The 25,310-nt window shown below is 38.6% G+C and overlaps 2 protein-coding genes and 4 long non-coding RNA genes across 7 annotated transcripts in view; 5 read left to right on the forward strand and 1 right to left on the reverse strand.

Annotated features, from left to right (window-relative positions):
* The window catches only part of LOC122332866 (reelin domain-containing protein 1-like), a 7,471-nt gene extending 3,506 nt beyond the window's left edge, over positions 1-3,965 (forward strand). For both annotated transcript variants that reach the window (XM_043230308.1, XM_043230309.1), the window contains exon 5: positions 178-3,965. In XM_043230308.1, the coding sequence (XP_043086243.1) occupies positions 178-1,361 (1,184 nt within the window). In that variant the 3' untranslated portion in view covers positions 1,362-3,965. The remainder of the gene's footprint in view (positions 1-177) is intronic.
* Positions 3,966-4,029: 64 nt separating this feature from the next.
* slc10a7 (solute carrier family 10 member 7) lies at positions 4,030-10,483 on the reverse strand. Its single transcript, XM_043230310.1, has 12 exons — positions 10,173-10,483; positions 9,374-9,456; positions 9,155-9,291; positions 8,706-8,781; positions 7,488-7,526; positions 7,333-7,368; positions 7,134-7,217; positions 6,741-6,906; positions 6,030-6,081; positions 5,815-5,888; positions 5,590-5,735; positions 4,030-4,547 (listed from the first exon to the last, which is right to left on the reverse strand). The coding sequence occupies exons 1-12, from the start codon at positions 10,270-10,272 to the stop codon at positions 4,530-4,532; spliced, it is 1,011 nt and encodes a 336-aa protein (XP_043086245.1). The 5' UTR covers positions 10,273-10,483; the 3' UTR covers positions 4,030-4,529.
* A 1,133-nt stretch (positions 10,484-11,616) lies between these two features.
* LOC122332869 lies at positions 11,617-13,053 on the forward strand. Its single transcript, XR_006248551.1, has 3 exons — positions 11,617-11,743; positions 12,345-12,434; positions 12,544-13,053. It is a non-coding gene; the product is annotated as an uncharacterized LOC122332869 (long non-coding RNA).
* A 933-nt stretch (positions 13,054-13,986) lies between these two features.
* LOC122332885 lies at positions 13,987-15,178 on the forward strand. Its single transcript, XR_006248552.1, has 3 exons — positions 13,987-14,062; positions 14,697-14,786; positions 14,896-15,178. It is a non-coding gene; the product is annotated as an uncharacterized LOC122332885 (long non-coding RNA).
* Positions 15,179-17,229: 2,051 nt separating this feature from the next.
* Positions 17,230-18,524, forward strand: LOC122332702. Its single transcript, XR_006248514.1, has 3 exons — positions 17,230-17,288; positions 17,884-17,973; positions 18,083-18,524. It is a non-coding gene; the product is annotated as an uncharacterized LOC122332702 (long non-coding RNA).
* Positions 18,525-19,485: 961 nt separating this feature from the next.
* Positions 19,486-20,862, forward strand: LOC122332887. Its single transcript, XR_006248553.1, has 3 exons — positions 19,486-19,546; positions 20,172-20,261; positions 20,371-20,862. It is a non-coding gene; the product is annotated as an uncharacterized LOC122332887 (long non-coding RNA).
* Positions 20,863-25,310: the final 4,448 nt, after the last annotated feature.

Below are 25,310 nucleotides of genomic sequence, written 5' to 3' on the forward strand. Positions count from 1 at the left end.
CCTAGCAACCACATAGCAACATCTTCAGAACATATTAGCAAGACTAGCATTGTAGTGTTGAGTTCCACACATCTTAGCAACTTAGGTGGAAACAAAATGCAAAGATGGTATTTAATACTTTGTGTGTGTGTGTGTGTGTGTGTGTGTGTGTGTGTGTGTGTGTGTGTGTGTGTGCAGTCTCATTACTGGAGAAAACAGTCAAACACACATCCCTGTCTACACATGCTAACACACACGCCAACACGAACTCAACATTTACCACATACATCGACACACACTCGACACACAACACGCACGCCAGCACACACAAAGTCACGTATACACACGCTGACACTCATGCACCACATGACACGCGCACTGACACTCACTCAACACACAGCACACAGATAATCGCATTCATACACACTAACACACGCTCGACGCACAACACACCAACCCCATCTAAACACGCCGACTCACACACCAACACGCTCTCCATGCATAACACACACATGATCGCATCTACACACTCTGACACACATGCACCACATAACACACACTCAACACACAACACAAATACAATCCCAACTTTTAACACACACACCAACGCACAATCGTTAAATACACCACATAACCCAGACATTAACACGCACTCAACACACAACACACACACTAATATGCACTTAACATCAAGCATTGCATCTTTTAACACACAATCATCAAGTGTCACTCAAACACCTCTGTCCTCATCTACACAAACTGTCCCAGACACACCATCCTCTCAGAGCGTCTCAACACATAACACAAACACCCCAACACCTGACAACACACACACTGTCCCAAATCCACTATTACAGACTCGTGCATCTCTACAGATGACGACACACACCTCCCCACCTCCAGCACACACTCATAAAACACAGTTCTTCACCGCCTCCATCCATCCCGGACCGTCGCCGGCTCCCCGACAAGCCCTTTCTGACTTTCTGACCACGGATGGCGCCGTCTCCCTGACCCAGCGCAAAAAACACCCGTTTGGAGATGTTCTTAATCACCCTAAACAAGCCAAAGACCCGTCTGGAGTCCCGGAGGGAGGCATCGAGAGGCCAGAGCGTGCACCCAGGCAGAGTGCATTCGAGCTGGGTTTGCTGCTGGGCCTCTCGGCTGCGCTCGGCATGGCCATTGCCGCGGGGCTCCGTTACCTGCAGAGGAAACACTGTCGCAAACATACAGCTGTGTCGCTTAACGACTGTAACCATAACGACAGGGGCATCCTCCATGTACAGGAGTGCGGAGACCTGGTGCAGGTGCGCAAAATACGGCAGAACAGTTTCCTGGTGCTCCAGGCTGAGTACAACCTCATCACACCGACCGGAAACTGAACATGCACATGTTTTTGAAAGTTGAATAGTTTGGTGTCTGAAGGATTTTTTTAAACGTCTTCTGCTCTACTTTTGCTTACCCCATTAGCAGATTATTTAGCTTGTTTCAAGCGTATTTTTTACTTGTTTTTCATTTTGTTTGGTTTAGTTATCCTAGCAACCACCCAGAATACTCTAGATGCTGTATAGAATTAACTTAGCAACCACCTAGAACACCCTGGCAACTGTGTAGCATTGCATTAGAAACCAAATAAATCGTCATAGCAACATTACTTCAGCACTTTAGCTGAATCCTTAAAACATTGCAAACCTTTTTATCTGTAATAGGACTTGTTTCATCTACTCGAGTGGGTCTCAATTTTTTAAATCAAATACCAACTCACAAAATATTTGGCTCTCCAACGTACCACCATGATGACCGTCATTAAAATACAGTAGCGTAGTAGGTCTAATTATTCAGCTGCAGCTATGCCCAGTTCAAAAATGAGGCACTTTTATCCCTAATGAGAATGTTTATTATTGCTGGCCACTTTAAACATTGTAAATACAGTTTGGACATTAACACTGCACTTTGCTTACATACAGATGAATAAAAAACTGATGAATAAATTAAAATGCACCGTACTGTACATTCCTGTACAAGTTGAGGAGTCAAGAAGCATCTCGACCCACTCAGAGACGATTCGGAGTTGTGGAATGAAGGACACGACGCCTCTGTTCCCTCCATCAGGGAACGAGGGTTACTATACGTAACCAAGATGTTGCTTCCTGTCATTCTCTTCGATGTTGTATCGAGTGTATGACAGTAGGGGTCCCTATACGAAACGCCACGACTGCTGAACTGTGTCACGAGTCCAGTGGGTGCAGATGTTGACAGGCCAATGTGTCATAACCAACTCCTTCTCGTAACCTTCCAACGGCCTTTTCCTACAATAATACTTACCGTAATTACAGCAGAAAAGTTTCGGTAGTAATGTCGGGACAGTGACTATTCCACAGGGGAGGAACTTGTTGACAGAATGTCTGTCTTAGGCAAACACTCAGCCCAGAGGCAGAGGAGAAGAGCCACTACATGTGGAGCACTAACCCAAAACAAGAGTTTACTCAAGGCAGCCTACCTTGTCAGGAGTTCCAATAGCAAGGTCTTCCTCCTGCCTTTGCTAAGAAAAGTGCGTATGTAATGGAAAGGGTAGTCCGGAGTCCATGAAGGAAACCTGTGCCGGACTGGTTAAGTGTACAACCATTCTGAGAGTGGGTCACACTGAAAACAAGCTCTTGTCTCTTGAGTCAAAAACTGAGATTGAGAACTCTAGAAGAGACCATGGCTCCTGAGATGCAGCCATGCCCCTGGTAGAGTGATCCCTCACTCCCAGTGGGCAAGGTAGGTCTCTGACCTAAAAGAAAGCAGAAAAAGAGCTGATCAGAAACTCTGAGGGTATTCTAAGTATTTGCGTAGGCCTTACACTGGGGTCACCTTCTTACAAGGGGATAGCCAGCAACCTGGTTCCTAAAAGGACTGGTGGGAACCTTGGACTCATGTTCAGGCCGAGGCCCCAGGATAACGTGAGAGTGTGCCGTCTTGAGGCATGATTTGTTAAAGGATAGTACTAGGATGTACCCCACCCTTTTGAGAGAAGTGAACGCAGCCAGGAGGGCCGTCTTCAGAGAGCGTCTTCTTATGCGTAACACTAATTACACATGTACCACACTTTGACAATTAGTGAGTGACTCCATTTCTGATGTGATCTTTCAACGTGACTCCATTTCTGATGACTAATTTCTTTATAATGTGTCATGCATCTTATGCACTACTTGTCTGAAGCAGTTTTCCAGTGACTCAACTTCTACTGTGCTTTGTCATTGTGACTCTGCAATTTCTGATACAAATTTCCAGTGTGGACCCTTAACTGAAGTGATTTTTTTTTCGACGCGACTCATTTCTTTTCGATGTGCAGGGGCGCCGTCAATTTTAAACGCAGACGCAGAAACAAACTGTCCTCCATTAGGTTATTATACCGATCAATTTAATATAAATGTGACTAGAAGAATGCTAAGTTCCCAGGCCTGCTTTGGACAACGCTGACATTACATGCGACTGCAAACCATGTCATGTTGTTTTGCATTGCAATAGTTATGCATGTGTAATGGGTCAAATGTTTATGTTTTATTTTTTCTCATACGAGGGTGTTAAGATGGTTTTTCTTGGGGGTACTAGAGCATGCTAGCCTCTCCCTAGCACCACTCATGCCATTGTGACCATATCTCATCTACTCTGATGCAATATACCAACGTGACTTGTCTACTCCAAGTGTGACTCATTTTATCTACTCCATTTATTGTTTCTTCACTCTTTATGTATTCGGACTGGCAAAAGACATGTTTGGGTAAAATCTTACATAGGTTTTAGTATAATATTGTTCAATAATGACAAAAAAGACAAAGACAAAAAAGCAGAAAGTGCTTTTGCCTTGTTTTTAACCACTAGAAAAATGCATTTCAACCTGAAAACTAGTTTAAAAGCCCAGACTTTGAACACAGTAACATCTAACGAAGGTAAATCGAGGTTTAGCTAAATATTCAATCTGTAATGAATGCAAGTAAGTAATAAATGCAAATGCATTAAGTCGCATCGTTGTCATTTTTTTCCAAGACAAAACACAAACCCCTCATTTAGACAGGATTTATGACAATCTTTATTGTCTTCAGTAACATAACATGTCAAATGGTGTCACTGTCAGAACACCTGACGTTTTACTGCATCGAAATAAATGAACGACGAGTCAGTAATACTCTCATCATTAGCTGAATGTGAAGGATGTTAGCAGCGCAATTTCACTTTAGCTCTTACTGCTGTAAAAATTCCCCAAGCCCAATGAACACGTGAACCGGAGTTCTTCCCGGACGTCTAAGAAACAAAAATAAATCCATTTGACAAAGTCTGAATGCTGTTGAAGTAAGAAAAGGTTTTACACTTCATATAAAAATAAAAATATACATTCATGTATCCGTTTAAAAAAAGCTCATGGAATGGTCTGTAGTCCCTGCACTGAGGTCTGAGGTCCTGCGGGTCGTGTTAAGGCACTTGATCGGCTGATCGGCTTCTCGTCTGGTTTGGTCTCGGTGATTCTGGTCTGGTTTGGCTGAGCCAAGTGTTTCACAGCTTCCAGTTCATACGGGTGTTAGAGTCTGCAAAGGAAGTTAAAACGGACCCAAATGAACTTTGTTCCAGCATACAGTAGCAGCAGTGTCTCTATACGCCATTGCCTCGGCTGTATGTGAAAGTAAATGTAATCTGTCAAAGTAATCTTCAAAATTGTAAATGAAGTTATTGTCTCCAAAAAGAAAGAAATAAACTCTTTATAGCCGAAATGAATCGCTAGTAAACTTGAATCTCCCTAACGACATTTTACGGACGACTGCAGTATGTGGCAGACATCTTTAAAATGCTTTGAATGAATCGTTTGAGAATCGCTGGACAACGAGGTGACGTTAAACACCTTGAGGAGAATCCCAAAACAACGTTAGGAGCCTTAAACATGGCATAATAAAGGAAATAAAAATATCTGATATGCACATGAACTTATGCGAACCTTTAAAATATTTAGTGTTTTAGGCCCATTTCGTAATTTAACCTCGTTCACATTTAGTGTTTTTCTCTCAGTTTCACAAAATAATAACAAAAGTTAAACCAGTGACTAGCATCCTTTTTTTTGTAAATCAAGCTTTCCTATCTAGATGCATAAGTGGATGAAAATGTAACAATTAATTAAATGCTAAACATGTCAGATAAAAATACATGTGTATGAATTATTAAAAATGTCCAACTAAGATCCATATAAAAAATATATCAACAATATTATTAATATTATATAAATATTTATATTTAAAAAAATAGATTTTCTATCACTATTAAATGATTAACTAAAAACAAAATAAAACATTAAACAGAGGAAAAAGTGTATTTGTGACTATTACGTGACTTAATAAATCAACATAGAACTACAAACATGCAAATGTGTTTTTAAATATTAAGTTAAATATTAAGGTATACTTTAAGTACCTATTTAGACACAAAAGGGATTCTGACTGACAAATACAATTAATTAATTCATTATTTAAAATTAAAGAGAATAGTGCACTTAATTGTTACATATTTAAGTTGTTTTAAATTAAAACTACATTAATAGAAAACGTCCATAGGTTTTGGTCAAATCGGTGCGCGCTTCACCTTCTGTCTGCCGCTCATCCACGCTTTGATGGAGGGCACTAAGATGCTTCCCAGCAGGATCTGAGCAGGATGATAGATCAACAGAGGCACTGATATCAGAGACAGATGCTCATATCCCTCGAACACGATCTTCAGCATGGGAATACCTGCACGAACACACATCGAGGGTGAGTTTTCAGCTAGAGAATGGAGCAAACCGTTAATATCTGCTTTACTGCGTTTTACCTAAAGTGAGGGATTTATGAGTGGCACAAAACATGATGGCAACCGAATCAGCCGCGGTGAAACCGGAGGACTTCCTGAAAACATCACACACGTATAAACGGAGTAACACGCGTCATGCGGCCAATCAAATGGAAGCAAAACGCGGCTTAAGCATACCGTGGAAACCAACAAGGAAAGGCAAAGCAATGGTGTTTTTTGCGAAATATGTTTCTCACCTTGTAGACAAGAAAAATATCAGGGCCATGAAGCTCAACTGAATGGAAAACACTGAAAAATAGGAGAGAGAAAAAAAAAGAACAATATCAAAATGATGTTAATATAAAGGACCCTGGACCACAAAACTAGTCATAAGGGTCGATTTATTGAAACCTGAAATAATAAATAAGCTTTCCACCAATGTATGGTTTGTTAGTCCAGGACTGATTGGCTGAGATTTGACTATTTGAAAAACTTGATATTGAGAAAATCGCTTTTAAAGTTGTCTAAATTAAGTTCTTAGCCATGCATATTAGCGTTGTCGAATGTTTACTTGCAATTAATTTCATAAAAGTTTTAATTACATGCATACATTTCTATTCATATCATTTATATTATAAATAAATATATTTAATATAAAAACATTGCATATTTTGTATTGCATATCGAGTGACATTTACAGTGAAATGGAGAGATGGTTCTCACCCCTCGATATACTATGTAAACTAAATGGTTTATTTAAATGTGATTAATGCATATTACTAATCTAAAATTACAATGTCATATATTTACGGTAGGAAATTCACAAAAGATATTCATGGAACACGATCTTTACTTAATATCCTAATGACTTTTGCCATATAGTGCATTTTGGATATTGCCACAAATATCCTTCAGGTTTCGTGCTCCAGAGTCACACGGCTTTCTTGCACTGAAAACGCCGCACTCACAGATGAAGACGACGACGAGCAGGCTCAGGTGGTCCAGCTCTATGTTGGGGTTGGAGAAAGTGTCGCAGAAGGTGGTGTAGATGATCATGAGCAGGACGACGCTGCTCACCGTCCCGAACGGAGGCTTCCGGCGATCCAGACACTCTCTCAGGAACCTCCTGCACACCTAAAGACATGCTCAGTCTGAGTATTAACCTCACTTCTGCTGATAAATCATTTAGGATAGAAACGTTAACACTCCTAGTCCTTCTTACAGGCACCATTTGCCATTTTTAGCATGTGAAAGGAGGTTCAGTCCATTGATTTTCCACCAAAAGGCAGATTAATTTATTGTTGGTTTCTTTGGCTGCATCATAGATAACGTAAAACAGTTTACTGAAACAACTCACTCACCTGTCCGACTATGAGCGGGACGACCACCGTCATGAAGAGCTGCGAGAAGATGGAGGAGAACGGGACAGAAGACGAGGAGCCCAGCTATAAACATACACACACACACAAAAACTATATAGGACAGCCCTAAAAACACGCTAACTGTTCAGCATTTTCACAATGAACATAAGTAACAAATAACATGAAGAGCTTTACTCACGAACACCAGGAGCAGAAGAGGAGTGACCACGATCCCCTGCAGACAGGACAGAGAAACGTGACTCCTCCACATTACACTTTCATTTCTTTGTTCTTTTGTTTGACTATTTGTGTCTTTTCTCCTCCCTTTATAACACTCTGTGTTATCAGACTTACCAGAAAACTCCCAAATGCAGAATTGAAAATGGCTGCAGCCTGTAAAGAAAAAAATACATATGTGTATAATCATATACTTCAAAAATATTTATCTACTATGTTCACTAAATATTGTGATTGCCTGTTTGTAAAGTTAGGATTTGTAGAACCATGTGTGATTATAACGACGTGACAGGAGTTCTAACGAAATCCATTCGTAAAGATGTAGAAGTAGTGATGTTGATACACTTGTGGTAAAAATATTTGGAAAGCTGTGATTACTGTAATAGAACGTGTAGGAATGTGTTTGTGAATTTGTGATAGTTGTAATTGAATTTGTTTGTAAAGTTATGAAGGGATGTGTTTGTAAAGTTGTGATGTAATGTGTTTGTAAAGTGGTGATTGTTGTGATGGAATGTGTTTGTGAATTTGTGATAGTTGTAATTGAATTTTTTTGTAAAGTTGTAATTGAATTTGTTTGTAAAGTTGTGATGGAATGTGTTTGTAAAGTTGTGATTGTTGTAACTGAATTTGTAAAGTTGTGAAGGGGTGTGTTTGTAAAGTTGTGATGAAATGTGTTTGTAAAGTGGTGATTGTTGTGAAAGAATCTGTTTGTGAAGTTGTGATGTAATGTGCTTGTAAAGTTGTGATTGTTGTAACTGAATTTGTTTGTAAAGTTGTGATAGCGTGGGGTGTTTTGAAAAGTGCATTAAATGTTGATCAAATTTGTGAACATGTGATCATTGTGCTGAAATGCATTTGTAAAGTTGTGATATTTCCGATTGCATAAGTTGTTACCCATATGAAGGAATGTATTAGTAAAGTTGTGAATATTTTGATTAATGTATTTGTAAAGTTGTAAGTGCTGCTATGGAATGTGTGCATTGAGTTTATTGTGATGAAATGCATTTGTAAATGTGTCTGTTACCCATATGAAGGGATATATTGTGATTGTTATAACTATTTTTTTGTAAAATTGTGATTTTTGTAATTAAATGTGTTTGTTAAATTTTAAATAAATTATTATGGATGATTGTGCCACTGTGACAACTATAATGAAATATTTTAATTTGTAATGTTTAATTTGTAAAAGGGGATTATTAGTTATTTATTATTATTATTGTTCCGTTGGAAAGTTGTTGTTTTTCCAACAATGTGATTATAAACATTATCATGGTTTTACACCGTGGCTTGCTTGTACAGTTTTATGATGTATTACATGTTGTATCGTTTATTTACCTCATTTCCTCCTACAGCTTTAGTGAGGATAACAGCAGAGGAAACAGGAGGAGGCATACAAGCAACCGTCTGCAACCTGAGAGAGAGAGACGTTAGTAAATAATAAACACACACAACTTTGCATTTAATCCACAATGTTCTCCCCACCGTATCCAGACGGGAGCCAGCGACACACTGCTATAATCACCACAAGTCACAAATTTCATCGAATGGTTGACCCATAATCCGAAATGTCCAAAAGAGTGTTCTGTCTGTGAAAGACCGTGTGGAGGTGAACGCAACGACTCTCCGGCGGGAAAATAACCAAAAAGCGTCAACACGCAAGACCTCTGAGATCCGGTTACGCTCAGCACAAACCTACCATTCAGCCGAGCGGTGGACAGGTAGAGAGGGTGACTGTGTACGAGGAGGACGACTGAAAACACACACACACACACTCACACACTCACCCTCTGAGAAGCCACTCGTTGATCGCCGTCAGGGCCAGAACTTTGAGAAGGAGCCAAATGGCGATGGGGAAAAATACCAGCGTGAACGTCTGGACGAAGAAATGCAACTTCACGTGCATCAAAGCGCTGGCTAGCTCCTGAAAACAGAGCAAAATAGGCATTCAGGGTTTTTTTTTTAATATCTCTAAAATACCAAAGACCAAACAGGCGCCGTCGTACCTCCGTTTTCAAAGACAAGCCGCTGTTAAAGAAAATAACGGATACCGCAACATAGGTGATCGTGATCTCTGGCCGAAGAGGACCTGAAAGAGAACAGACTTGTTGACGTGTTTGTAAAATGGTGTTTTTCTTCGAAGCTTGGTTGTCTTCGAACACTATGAATACTACAGTTTATGAACAATAACAGTAATTCAGTATCACGTGCATCACAGTAACCTCAATGGAGAGACAGTGGGTTTTTAAAGTCTAAAGAAACTGATATACTGTGGTTAGATTTCTATGTTAGATGGAAAACAAACATACTGATCATTCCCGATCAACCCAACTTTCCCATAGAGATATATAAACCCAAATGCTTTCTACCCGTCACATTCAAAGCTGTTTCAAACTACCACGGCAATGCTTAAAAGTTCGCTCGTGCATATAAACAGGCTGCAATACAAATTTTCTCCTCGAACAGGATTATTCAGATCCGGGTGCTGCGTGCAACGTGTCACAATGACAGCTACACCTAAAACCATCACCATCAGCCCGTGGACCCCACGACACCGTCAAGATCAACTTCATCACGACCCCACGCATTAAGACCGAGACAATCAAACACATCTGACCGCAAATGATGCAATTACTCCATACACTTTATGTCAACGCGCAAACAAACAATCAGTCGCCGATCGCTCCCTTGTTTTATCACATATTCGTGCAAGAAGTTCATTAGACGCATTATACGCTGTATAATCAACGCGTTGAATGACTTGAAAGTTTCTCCAGACATTAGACGGGGTTCGAGCGCGCTCACCTCCTTTCGCCCCCGCGGACGGCGCGAGCTTGGCGCACGCGATGACGAGCACTATACCGATGATGAACCATTCTTTACGCGCGCGAGCGACGAGACCCATCGCCCATCAAACCCGACGGGCGGCCAAAAGCGGACGAGCGGAGTCCGTCGAGCCTCTCTCTTCCGGACACACGCGCGATACCGTAACGACCGGAGCACGAGCGCGGGCGCTTCGCGGGGCGTCTGAGCGCGGCAGGCCCCGCCCCCTCCTCTCAGCGAAAGAGGCGGCGATACCAAACATGACGCGTCTGCTGCTGTCGCGTTAAATAATCAAATGTGCTTAGAATCGCCCGCGTTTGCGTTTAACGTGAGAAAAGCGATGGCTTATGAATATTAAGCAGACCGTAATGACTCGCGCCAGAGCGCACGCGAATGTGAACGCACGGCTATACGGTAATCTTTTTGGTTTTAAATAAACCATTCTTGAAAATAGGATTAAAATTGAATATGAATGTCATATAATTTAACATGTTGCTGGTTAAAACGTGAAACGCAGGTAAACATTTTGCTTAACTGAAATCCAGCTGAAAATGTTGAACAATGATAAAGCCTTATTTTTGCAATTATTTTTTTTTTAAGAAGTGATCAAGGCAACCATCCCATGCAAAGTTGAGCACGATTTCGCGGTTCATTTTATCTTCAAATCGTTAAAAGGGACGCACCGAACTCCGTCCCGGATCCGGTTCCACAGAGTTCCGTCTATTTCTGTGCATCCGCTGCCTGTAGATTTAAGGGAAGATTCAAACTACGGCTTAAATCTCTGTATGTGTTAATTAAGTCGTATCACGTTGTTGCAAGAAAAGAATGAAAAAAAATGACTCCCACGTTTCTTCCAGAAACCAGACAGACAGAAGAGCACGCGCTTGACTTGAGTCCCTGTACAATCACAGGAATATATCACAATAACTCTCTAGCGCCACCTAGTGAACTAATAAAGAACTACACTCCTTCACGCCTTCCCGTGGTCCTAATAACGCAATTATTTTAAAAAAGTGGTTTAAATGCAAAATAGAAACTGCTCCTCTATCGAATTAATTACTTTCATGCATTAACACGCGCACTTGACTATATATGGGAATTATATAAATTGACACCAAACCATATATTATGAAAACTATATAACAATCAAAAATAACAATCAAAACAGCTATAATGGTGTGACACTGCTTTAGAAAGGATAGACTGAATCTTTCTCTAATTCCCAGCATGAAGTAATAAGTGTTATTGTATTTTATGCGCAGTGGAAAAAAGTACCAGGCCTTTCATTCAGGACAGATAAACCAGCGGGTGCTAAAGCATCTATGACTTGGACCTTAAAAAACTGTAGCGTTTTATATGTGAGGTGAATTTTTCAACCTCCTAGCATTTGGAAAGAACCTTACCTTCGACCAATAAACGCGCTCCATGGACTCTGGCCCCGCCTAGGGGCCGGGTCAGAGTCAATGGAGCGCGTTTATTAGTTTCCCGTTTCCCGTGCGCTTGGCATCGGCGTCTAGCACCCCGTCTAGCAATCCAGTCGGACACTGCGACAAGTAAGTCGATACACTATCGTATATTTTTTTGTGCTAACCTCCACAAACGAGTAGCTTGTAAAACGTGAGAAATGTGAGCAGAGTGGAGTTAAAAGTATTTGTGTAAATGTGTGTGTTGTTTATTGTAGCCTATGGATGTATTGCTGTTAGTTGTGGCTCGTGAACTGTTTAACAGTAAAGCTGCCGCGGTACAAAAAAAAATCAAACAAAAAAAACAGCAAATTCTGAACTTTTTGTCTTGTTTTATGTAGTTTAGTGGGTTTCTGTTTTGCTCTAATCAGTGTTAAGTGACACTACGATCCAGTCCGGGGTTTGAGCTCGTTATAGTACGAGTACGCGCAAAGCATCAGTCCGGGTTTTTTTTTTTATTAAGGTTTAAGGTTTATTTAGAGCTTTACGTCCTCAAACACTTTGTAAAGTCACAGAGTAATGGTACAATTTATTCAATCCGATAACTTCTTTCTATAATAATTGCACAAAGCACTTTGCACAGAGTATCATCAGGTAACCCTGTTCAAAGACAGATGGCGCTATATAACACCTGTGTGTGTGTGTGTGTGTGTGTGTGTGTGTGTGTGTGTGTGTGTGTGTGTGTGTTCAGTGTGTTCAGTCACACGAGTCTGTTCTTCAGTCTTCTTCTGTCTGTCTGCTGCCTGGAGGAGGATGATGACTTCTGCCTTTCCCTCTCGGAGTACGTCTACTACTGTTTTTCTTAAAAAACGTGGTATTTATGCGTTCATTAGTTCCAGAATAAATATAACACTCGGTGTTTAAGATGTGTTTTTATCTTCTCTATATAGATATCTCTCTCCCTGTTGAGGAGACCAGACCAGAACTATCCCAGAGTTCAGTGCGTCCGTGTTTACTCACTGAGGAGGAGGAGGAGGATGAAGAGAAGAGCAATCATTGGCTTTTCATTAATCGAATCACTGTATCACTCGTTCATTCTAAATCATTTTAATATATTTCTATATATATATATTTGAGAAGTAGGTGTCTCGTGGTCATGCTGACCTACAAAGAGATTTTTCCCATATCTCCCTTCATATACCTTCACACACCCTGCTCAATTAAAAAAGACTTATTTTGTCCGGGCAGTGCCTTATAACAGAAAATGATGTCCTTAAATGAAGAACGATGTTACTTTTGCTGTTTCTTCTTATACTTTTTATATTTGTCATTGTATTCTTCTCTTTATACTGTTCAGTGCTTTGATGCAACCTGTGTTGTTAAAAGCGCTGTATAAATAAAAATGATCGATCGATTGATATTTTGTGCCGCGATATATTTCTGCATTGGCCAAATAAAGACATCTTTCCCTTATATCCTCTCAAGGTTGTTGAATGGATGATTTTAAATAAACCATTCTTGAAAATAGGATCACAGGAATATATCACAATAACTCTCTGGCGCCACCTAGTGAACTAATAAAGAACTACACTCGTTCATAATAACGCAATTATTAAAAAAAAAAAGTGATTTAGGTATTTGTGAATGAAACGTGAATAATTTTGTAACTTAAGAGAAGTCTATATATAATACACAGTTTACAGAATAATATCAGAACTAATATATAATTTAACTGATACATGAAGACATAAGAAAATATGCAAATGAGTGTATATTTAATTTCTTCATTGGTCTTCTCAAATTTCTCTTCTTTTTCTCTTCAAGGTTATATTCTCACTCCTGAAGCCCCAGAATCGGTTTGCCATGAAAGAGCAAAGCCCTTTTAAAGCGAACAAGTACACAATGCATATTTTAGGCCAAATGAGTTAGACAACGTCCAATAAACCTTTGACAAAGACGCGATTAAAAGCCCAAACCTAATCAAAAGCCCCAGTTATGTTCTGTGTGAGTCGCTGGAGGACTTTTCGACGCTTTTATATTTGAAAATTACTTCATTTTAAAACACGAACGCAGCATTTGTTGTTGTTGTTGTTGTTGCTAAACTTAGCTTTTATTTATTTTATTTTATTATTACTTTTTCATCTTGCAAAACAACATTAAAACACACGTTATATATAAAAAGGACTTAAATGTTTTAAATGTTTTATTAATTTATCTTTTTTTCTAATAAAAGTCATCACCTCGTGCTGTATTTTCCCTGACAAAAAAACATAACATTTTTTAGCCCCGCCCCCTTGTTCAGTTCTCCAGTGCGTCTCTATCCCGCCCTCTAGTCCCGCCATTGGTCAGTTCTTTAGTGCGTCACTATCCCGCTCTCTAGTCCCGCCCCTTGTGCTCAGTGCCGGTGTCTATCATGCCCCCTTGGTAAGTTCTCTAGCAGTTCTGGAATCGCGTCGGACACCGCGACAAGTAAGTCGATACATTATCGTATATTTTATTCGTGCAAACCTCCACAAACTGGTAGCTTGTAACACGTGAGAAACTTGAGCAGAGTGAAGTTAAAAGTATTTGTTTTGAATGTTAGTTGTGGCTCGTGAACTGTTTAACAGTAAAGCTGCCGCGGTACAAAAAAAATAAATAAAACAATCAAACAGCAATTCTGAACTTTTTGTCGTGTTTTATGTAGTTTAGTGGGTTTCTGTTTTGCTCTAATCAGTGTTAAGTGACACTACGTTCCAGTCCGGGGTTTGAGCTCGTTATAGTACGAGTACGCGCAAAGCATCAGTCCGGGTTGAGCTCGTTACAGTAAGTACGAGTACGCGCAAAACATCTGTCCGGGGTTTTTTTTATTAAGGTTTAAGGTTTATTTAGAGCTTTACGTCCTCAAACACTTTATAAAATCACAGAGTAATGGTACAATTTATTCAATCCGATAACTTCTTTTTATAATAATTGTACATAAATAGGGTAAGCGTAACACTTTGCACAGAGTATCATCAGGTAACCCTGTTCAAAGACAGATGGCGCTATATAACACCTGTGTGTGTGTGTGTGTGTGTGTGTGTGTGTGTGTGTGTGTGTGTGTGTGTGTGTGTGTGTTCAGTGTGTTCAGTCACACGAGTCTGTTCTTCAGTCTTCTTCTGTCTGTCTGCTGCCTGGAGGAAGATGATGACTTCTGTCTTTCCCTCTCGGAGTACGTCTACTACTGTTTTTCTTAAAAAACGTGGTATTTATTCGTTCATTAGTCCCAGAATAAATATAACACTCGGTGTTTAAGATGTGTTTTTATCTTCTCTATATAGATATCTCTCTCTCTGTTGAGGAGACCAGACCAGAACTATCCCAGAGTTCAGTGCGTCCGTGTTTACTCACTGAGGAGGAGGAGGAGGATGAAGAGCAATCATTGGCTTTTCATTAATCGAATCACTGTATCACTCGTTCATTCTAAATCATTTCTAATATATTTCTATATATATATATTTGAGAAGTAGGTGTCTCGTGGTCATGCTGACCTACAAAGAGATTTTTCTCATATCTCCCTTCATATACCTTCACACACCCTGCTCAATTAAAAAAGACTTTTATTTTGTCCGAGCAGTGCCTTATAACAGAAAATGATGTCCTTAAATGAAGAACGATGTTACTTTTGCTATTTCTTCTTATACTTCTTATATTTGTCATTGTATTCTTCTCTTTATACTGTTCAGTGCTTTGATGCAACCTGTGTTGTTAAAAGCGCTGTATAAATAAAAATGATTGATAGATATTTTGTGCCGCGATATATCTCTGCTTTGGCCAAATAAAGACATCTTTCCCTTATATCCTCTCAAGGTTGTTGAATGGATGATTTTAAATAAACCATTCTTGAAAATAGGATCACAGGAATATATCACAATAACTCTCTGGCGCCACCTAGTGAACTAATAAAGAACTACACTCGTTCATAATAACGCAATTATTAAAAAAAAAAGTGATTTAGGTATTTTTGAATGAAACGTGAATAATTTTGTAACTTAAGAGAAGTCTATATATAATACACAGTATACAGAATAATATCAGAATATATAATTTAACTGATACATGAAGACATAAGAAAATATGCATATGAGTGTATATTTAATTTCTTCATTGTTCTTCTCAAATTTCTCTTCTTTTTCTCTTCAAGGTTATATTCTCACTCCTGAAGCCCCAGAATCGGTTTGCCATGAAAGAGCAAAGCCCTTTTAAAGCGAACAAGTACACAATGCATATTTTAGGCCAAATGAGTTAGACAACGTCCAATAAACCTTTGACAAAGACGCGATTAAAAGCCCAAACCTAATCAAAAGCCCCAGTTATGTTCTGTGTGAGTCGCTGGAGGACTTTTCGACGCTTTTATATTTGAAAATTACTTCATTTTAAAACACGAACCCAGCATTTGTTGTTGTTGTTGTTGTTGCTAAACTTAGCTTTTATTTTATTATTACTTTTTCATCTTGCAAAACATTAAAACACACGTTATAGATAAAAAGGACTGACCTGCTCGTGTTTTAAATGTTTTATCGATTTATCATTTTTTTTCTCTAATAAAAGTCATCACCTCGTGCTGTATTTTGCCTGACAAAAAAAAAACATAGTTTTGCTGTGTGACTTTTTAGACACAAAAATCTATTATAATAAATACTATTGCCTTATGAAGACTGCATACCTATATATATATATATATATATATATATATATATATATATATATATATATATATATGTCACGATTCGAGAGAGACGAGGCAGGCAGACGAGGCAGGCAGACAGAGAACACTTGAATAGATTTAATAAAACGTAGGAGTGGCGAAACGCCGAGCAAACATTTGCTCAAAACATAAGTAAAACACAATGCGAATACTCAAGTGCAGAAATTCCGTATTCGAAAGGGGTATTCCTCAGGAAATCGCTAGAGATAGCGCAGGCAGAAGCTTGTGGAGGTGACCTCAAACCCACGACTGGGCTTTCGGTGTATATATGGGGTTGAAGTGATTACTGACAGGTGTGGTGAACAAGTGAATTCCGGAGATGATGAGCGGGTGATTGGCGTGGGAGACGGTGATCTGGCGGGTGTGTTTGTATATATAATATATATATATATATATATATATATATATATATATATATATATATATATATATATATAATCTCGCTCTAATCATTTACTAATAATACTAATTATTTAAAAAAACATATATACATTTAATTATGATATATAATACATCTAACAATCTCTAAAAACCAAATATTATGAAAACTTGAAAAATAACAATCAAAACAGCTATAATGGTGTGACACTGCTTTAGAAAGGATAGACCGAATCTTTCTCTAATTCCCAGCATGAAGTAATAAGTGTTATTGTATTTAATGCGCAGTGGAAAAAGTACCAGGCCTTTCATTCAGGACAGATAAACCAGCGGGTGCTAAAGCATCTTTGACTTGGACCTTAAAAAACTGTAGCGTTTTATGTGTGACATGAATTTTTCAACCTCCTAGCATTTGGAAAGAACCTTACCTTCGACCAATAAACGCGCTCCATGGACTCTGGCCCCGCCCCTATGCGCCTAGGGGCGGGGTCAGAGTCAATGGAGCGCGTTTATTGGTTTCCCGTTTCCCGTGCGCTTGGCATCGGCGTCTAGCACCCCGTCTAGCAATCCAGTCGGACACTGCGACAAGTAAGTCGATACACTATCGTATATTTTTTTGTGCTAACCTCCACAAACGAGTAGCTTGTAAAACGTGAGAAATGTGAGCAGAGTGGAGTTAAAAGTATCTGTGTAAATGTGTGTGTTGTTTATTGTAGCCTATGGATGTATTGCTGTTAGTTGTGGCTCGTGAACTGTTTAACAGTAAAGCTGCCGCGGTACAAAAAAAAATCAAACAAAAAAAACAGCAAATTCTGAACTTTTTGTCTTGTTTTATGTAGTTTAGTGGGTTTCTGTTTTGCTCTAATCAGTGTTAAGTGACACTACGTTCCAGTCCGGGGTTTGAGCTCGTTACAGTAAGTACGAGTACGCGCAAAGCATCTGTCCGGGGTTTTTTTTATTAAGGTTTAAGGTTTATTTAGAGCTTTACGTCCTCAAACACTTTGTAAAGTCACAGAGTAATGGTACAATTTATTCAATCCGATAACTTCTTTCTATAATAATTGCACATAGCACTTTGCACAGAGTATCATCAGGTAACCCTGTTCAAAGACAGATGGCGCTATATAACACCTGTGTGTGTGTGTGTGTGTGTGTGTGTGTGTGTGTGTGTGTGTGTGTTCAGTGTGTTCAGTCACACGAGTCTGTTCTTCAGTCTTCTTCTGTCTGTCTGCTGCCTGGAGGAGGATGATGACTTCTGCCTTTCCCTCTCGGAGTACGTCTACTACTGTTTTTCTTAAAAAACGTGGTATTTATTCGTTCATTAGTTCCAGAATAAATATAACACTCGGTGTTTAAGATGTGTTTTTATCTTCTCTATATAGATATCTCTCTCCCTGTTGAGGAGACCAGACCAGAACTATCCCAGAGTTCAGTGCGTCCGTGTTTACTCACTGAGGAGGAGGAGGAGGATGAAGAGCAATCATTGGCTTTTCATTAATCGAATCACTGTATCACTCGTTCATTCTAAATCATTTTAATATATTTCTATATATATATATTTGAGAAGTAGGTGTCTCGTGGTCATGCTGACCTACAAAGAGATTTTTCCCATATCTCCCTTCATATACCTTCACACACCCTGCTCAATTAAAAAAGACTTATTTTGTCCGGGCAGTGCCTTATAACAGAAAATGATGTCCTTAAATGAAGAACGATGTTACTTTTGCTGTTTCTTCTTATACTTTTTATATTTGTCATTGTATTCTTCTCTTTATACTGTTCAGTGCTTTGATGCAACCTGTGTTGTTAAAAGCGCTGTATAAATAAAAATGATCGATCGATTGATATTTTGTGCGCGATATATTTCTGCATTGGCCAAATAAAGACATCTTTCCCTTATATCCTCTCAAGGTTGTTGAATGGATGATTTTAAATAAACCATTCTTGAAAATAGGATCACAGGAATATATCACAATAACTCTCTGGCGCCACCTAGTGAACTAATAAAGAACTACACTCGTTCATAATAACGCAATTATTAAAAAAAAAAAGTGATTTAGGTATTTGTGAATGAAACGTGAATAATTTTGTAACTTAAGAGAAGTCTATATATAATACACAGTTTACAGAATAATATCAGAACTAATATATAATTTAACTGATACATGAAGACATAAGAAAATATGCAAATGAGTGTATATTTAATTTCTTCATTGGTCTTCTCAAATTTCTCTTCTTTTTCTCTTCAAGGTTATATTCTCACTCCTGAAGCCCCAGAATCGGTTTGCCATGAAAGAGCAAAGCCCTTTTAAAGCGAACAAGTACACAATGCATATTTTAGGCCAAATGAGTTAGACAACGTCCAATAAACCTTTGACAAAGACGCGATTAAAAGCCCAAACCTAATCAAAAGCCCCAGTTATGTTCTGTGTGAGTCGCTGGAGGACTTTTCGACGCTTTTATATTTGAAAATTACTTCATTTTAAAACACGAACGCAGCATTTGTTGTTGTTGTTGTTGTTGCTAAACTTAGCTTTTATTTATTTTATTTTATTATTACTTTTTCATCTTGCAAAACAACATTAAAACACACGTTATATATAAAAAGGACTTAAATGTTTTAAATGTTTTATTAATTTATCTTTTTTTCTAATAAAAGTCATCACCTCGTGCTGTATTTTCCCTGACAAAAAACATAACATTGTTAGCCCCGCCCCCTTGTTCAGTTCTCCAGTGCGTCACTATCCCGCTCTCTAGTCCCGCCCCTTGTGCTCAGTGCCGGTGTCTATCATGCCCCCTTGGTATGTTCTCTAGCAGTTCTGGAATCGCGTCGGACACCGCGACAAGTAAGTCGATACATTATCGTATATTTTATTCGTGCAAACCTCCACAAACTGGTAGCTTGTAACACGTGAGAAACTTGAGCAGAGTGAAGTTAAAAGTATTTGTTTTGAATGTTAGTTGTGGCTCGTGAACTGTTTAACAGTAAAGCTGCCGCGGTACAAAAAAAATAAATAAAACAATCAAACAGCAATTCTGAACTTTTTGTCTTGTTTTATGTAGTTTAGTGGGTTTCTGTTTTGCTCTAATCAGTGTTAAGTGACACTACGATCCAGTCCGGGGTTTGAGCTCGTTATAGTACGAGTACGCGCAAAGCATCAGTCCGGGTTGAGCTCGTTACAGTAAGTACGAGTACGCGCAAAACATCTGTCCGGGGTTTTTTTTATTAAGGTTTAAGGTTTATTTAGAGCTTTACGTCCTCAAACACTTTGTAAAGTCACAGAGTAATGGTACAATTTATTCAATCCGATAACTTCTTTTTATAATAATTGTACATAAATAGGGTAAGCGTAACACTTTGCCCAGAGTATCATCAGGGAAACCCTGTTCAAAGACAGATGGCGCTATATAACACCTGTGTGTGTGTGTGTGTGTGTGTGTGTGTGTGTGTGTGTGTGTGTGTGTGTTCAGTGTGTTCAGTCACACGAGTCTGTTCTTCAGTCTTCTTCTGTCTGTCTGCTGCCTGGAGGAAGATGATGACTTCTGTCTTTCCCTCTCGGAGTACGTCTACTACTGTTTTTCTTAATAAACGTGTTATTTATTCGTTCATTAGTTCCAGAATAAATATAACACTCGGTGTTTAAGCTGTGTTTTTATCTTCTCTATATAGATATCTCTCTCTCTGTTGAGGAGACCAGACCAGAACTATCCCAGAGTTCAGTGCGTCCGTGTTTACTCACTGAGGAGGAGGAGGAGGATGAAGAGCAATCATTGGCTTTTCATTAATCGAATCACTGTATCACTCGTTCATTCTAAATCATTTTAATATATTTCTATATATATATATTTGAGAAGTAGGTGTCTCGTGGTCATGCTGACCTACAAAGAGATTTTTCTCATATCTCCCTTCATATACCTTCACACATCCTGCTCAATTAAAAAAGACTTTTATTTTGTCCGAGCAGTGCCTTATAACAGAAAACGATGTCCTTAAATGAAGAACGATGTTACTTTTGCTATTTCTTCTTATACTTTTTATATTTGTCATTGTATTCTTCTCTTTATACTGTTCAGTGCTTTAATGCAACCTGTGTTCTTAAAAGCGCTGTATAAATAAAAATGATCGATCGATTGATATTTTGTGCCGCAATATATTTCTGCATTGGCCAAATAAAGACATCTTTCTCTTATATCCGTCTCAAGGTTGTTGTTATTTTATTGTTGACCGTTATTTTGTTAGTTGAGCTGTATTTATGACCACATTTTTACCTCTGAAGATAAGTGCATTTAAATAAACGTAAAACAAAACCGTATTTCAACTGTGCAAACTTTATAAATGCTAAGCAAACGTTTACGAAACTACAGTTATATGGCAGAGCGGTTATTACTGTCGTCTTGAGTCAGGAAAGAAGACGGATTCGGTTTGCAGGTTCAGCGCTAATTTATTTAAACCACAAAAAACAAGATGACTAGTCTGGGCAGCAAAAGAGTTCCTGAGATAACAAATATGATAAGAAGTTAAACTGTGTCAGAACAAATGGTATGTGATGGATTGCAGCTAACCACAGATTCAGACAGAATAAACCACATGAATACTTTGTTGAATAATTACCAAGAATCAGTCTTTTTTTCGCGGATGCTCTCCAAAACAAGATTTTGTACGCATTTCTCCGTTTATTAAATGACTATAATATCAGAAATCTTATAAAATTAGTGAACACATTGCATTACACCAAATACATGAAATAATGTTTTTTAATACCGACTCAAAATATTACAGTGTGTGTGTGTATATATATATATATATATATATATATATATATATATATATATATATATATATATGACGAATCCGGGATAGAAACGAATCTTTTATCAATGGAACGGAGAAAAGTGTTAAGATGGGTGAATGGAATTTATTTTAGCTGTATTAAAATTAAATTAAAAAAATTAAACGAAGCATTGGTAGACTGCTGGAAAGTTACTGTAAATATAAATACTATAAACTCACCATGTATTTTGTTAACTAAACGTTCTTGAATTTCTCAAATTAAGCTACTTACGTATCTTTAATCAGGCTCCTACCGAGTTAACATTTTACTTGAGTTAAACTTCATTCAAGCTAAACATCTAAAAAGAAAGACGTAGCCGGGGTTTAACTGGATGGCGGTCCTGTTCGTTTAGTAGCTGTGTGCTTTTGCCTTTAATCAAATAAATACGTTTCGGATTCGGATTCAATCCATTTAACTGGCGTTTGCAAACAACAAAACAAAATCGAAGGCGACTTGAATCCGTTTTCCTTTCTACGAGCGGTAATTAGTTCAAGACAAACTGTCACGAGCACGGCCCGAAATCAACCCGGTCAGAACAAAATCTGCAACTCAAAAATAATAGGTAATAATGTCTCCAACGATATTTAAACGTAAAACTGCATTTAACCGTTAAAAATATTATTACTGTAAATAACTTTTACATCACCAAGTTACTTCTATCTGGTACCATTTTGTTAGTTTGGTTAAACGCTGTTATTAACTATGTTAGGACTATACACAATTATTAAGCAAGTGATTGTTTTTGGAATTTCCAACTCCAAGCCGTAGAAACTCGAATGCTTGTTGGATTCAATGCATATCAGGTGATGGGTTTTTGTGTAACGAGCCTAAGGAGATCAAGGTGTGCGTAATTATTAGGCAGATTCTTCTCCTCAGGAAAAATGGGCCAAAAAAAGAGATGACTCTGACTCTGAAAAGTCAAAAATTGTAAAAAGGGATGCAGCGCTCTTGAAGTATCAACAGGGTCGCAGGAGAATGTCCTAAGGGTTTGTCAGCGTTTTGGATTGAAAGCGAGAGCACTGTAGTTGTACAGTAACATAATGAATCCTCAAAAATACAACCTAATAATTGTGCACGCGGTGCGGTGTCATCTACGAGGTTCAGTTACATTAAAAGCCAAGAAGTGAGGTGTAAACCTCTGTGAACGACGTAAATGTTCATGAATTTTTGGAAGAATCAAATTTTTGTTATTAAGCGCTGCCCAGGCTAAAAATACATGCGGTTAATGGGAATATAGTAAAAATCTCTTAGCATGTCAAGTGTGGCCGCCAAACACCTACCAGTTTCGAAATGAAAAGACAAAATAACTTTATTCCTAACAGTTCACACGATACAGCTAACAGTACTACTTGGACACAACAAGCGACGTGCATTTTGTACACAAACACAACTTAACGCGACTTGCTTTTCTACTTTTTACAGATTTAATAAACACTCATTGACTGGATTGTAGTTCCGGAAACATCTTACTTCGCCCAGACCACAGAATATGAGCATTACAGTACTAGACGTCGTAGTACAGGAAATGAATAAGAATACAGGAAATGAATAAGAATACAGGAAATGATCAGAGTAAGTGTTTCACTACATATATGTCTATGCATTTTGTGGTAGGTGTTAGTGGCACTTTGTAAATGCAGACATGTTGTAACCTCGGGACTCCCCCCCGGGAGCTTTAACACATAAGCAGACGTCACGAATACGAATAAGCCCAAAGTCCATGCACTGTAAAAACTGTTACTTAGATTCAACTCAAAAAAATTAAGGCAACATTTTCCAACTATTTTTTCTAAGTTTAGTGAACTTCTTGTTATTTTGAGTTGGTAAAACTCTATATTATTTGTTTTACTGTATGCTAAAAAATTAAGTAGAGTCTACGAGTTAAAGCAAAACATTTGAGTTTTACCAATGTGACAAAGAACAGCAGATTGACCAAATCATACTTAGTTTAAATAAGTAACATTTAAAATAAAAAAATAACTTTTTGATTTTAATTAATTAATTTACTCATTAATTTAAACAAATTATTTCTTCAATCCACTTGAAATAATTAGTTAGTATTTAATAATGAAAGCGAGGTAATCGTTTCCAATGTTTATTACTCTATAACTGCTGCCATATACAAACAATTGGGTGCATTAAGTTTCTGTAATCAATTTTAATGTAATAAACATTTTAACATTAAAAATTACAGAAACTTCTAACCTCTTAAAGTGCATCATAGAACACCTTCAAAGTGCAATCTGTGTACTCTTAACACTGACAACGACAATATAGTGACAACCTGAGCAATTTACATACAATAAAAGGACTGACTTTAGTGCATGGTACATTTTAATATGTATTAAAACATAATAAACTAATAAAAGAACATGTTTGCACCATATTCTAATCAAACATTTGACTCTGAAATAAAATAAAGGGCCTTCTTCTGAAAAACACAACAAGATTGCCATTTGGTGTGAGGCTGGCTGTCACGATTCGAGGAGAGACGAGGCAGGCAGACAGGAGAACACTTGAATAGATTTAATAGATTTATTGTCGAAACGCGGAGGAAACATAAGCTCAAAACAAAAGTAAAACACAATGCGAATACTCAAGTGCAGAAATTCCGTATTCGAAAGGGGTTTTCCTCAGGAGATCGCTAGAGATAGCGCAGGCAGAAGCTTGTTCAAATTCAATTTCTAATTCAAATTCAAATTTTATTTGTCACATACACATACATACATGGTACGACATGCAGTGAAATGTTCTTTACAACCGTCCAGCATCAAAATAGAAACAAAATTTAAATGTATATATAAATATAAAATATAAAAATATGTATAAAAAGAAGTGTGCAAAGTAGAATATAAAAAAATAAAATAAAATGGAATATAAATATAAAGTATAAGACATAAAGTGTAAAGTGTATAAGTGTAAGTGTAAAGTGGCTGTGCAATGTCCAGTGCAAAGTGGCTAGTGCAATTGTCCAAATGTAAGTGGCGAGTATCTGGGGAAAGAGGGGTGAACATGGGAATCCGGTATTTAGGTGCTGGGTGTTCTCTGGTTCAGACTCCGAATGGCCTGCAGGAAGAAGCTCCTCCTCATTCTCTCTGTGTTTGCCTTCAGGGAACGCAGCGCTTTCCTGAACGCAGCAGAGAAAAGAGTCCATTGTTGGGATGGCTGAGGTCTTCCACGATCTTCCTGGCTCTGGTATAGCACCGCTTGTTGTAGATGTGCTGCAGCACAGGGAGCTCAGTGCGGATGGTGCGCTCAGCTGACCGCACCACCTTCTGAAGGGTTCGCCTGTCCTGCATGGTGCTGTTCCCGAACCAGGAGGTGATGTTTCCCGTCAGGACACTCTCGATGGTGCAGGTGTAAAAGTTCCTGAGCACCTGAGATGGGAGTCTGAAGTCCCTGCCGCCTCAGATGGTATAGACGCTGCCGGGCCTTCTTCACCAGGGTGTTGATGTGACAGGACCAAGACAGGTCCTGCGTGATGTGAACACCCAGGTACCGGAAACTGTCCACTCTCTCCACTGGGGTCCCGTCGATCATGATGGGATGGTAAGAGCGCACCTGCTTCGTGCTGAAGTCCACTATTAACTCCTTTGTTTTGCTGACGTTCAGGAGAAGATTGTTCTCCTGACACCATCTCTCCAGGTTGTTGATCTCCTGAAGGTAGGCCATCTCATCGTTGTTGGAGATCAGGCCCACCACGACAGTGTCGTCAGCAAATTTAATGATGGTGGTGGAGTTTGTAGTGGCCACACAGTCATGTGTGTACAGCGAGTAC

Source organism: Puntigrus tetrazona, unplaced genomic scaffold (assembly GCF_018831695.1).
Source record: "Puntigrus tetrazona isolate hp1 unplaced genomic scaffold, ASM1883169v1 S000000148, whole genome shotgun sequence".
Taxonomy (NCBI): Eukaryota; Metazoa; Chordata; class Actinopteri; order Cypriniformes; family Cyprinidae; genus Puntigrus; species Puntigrus tetrazona.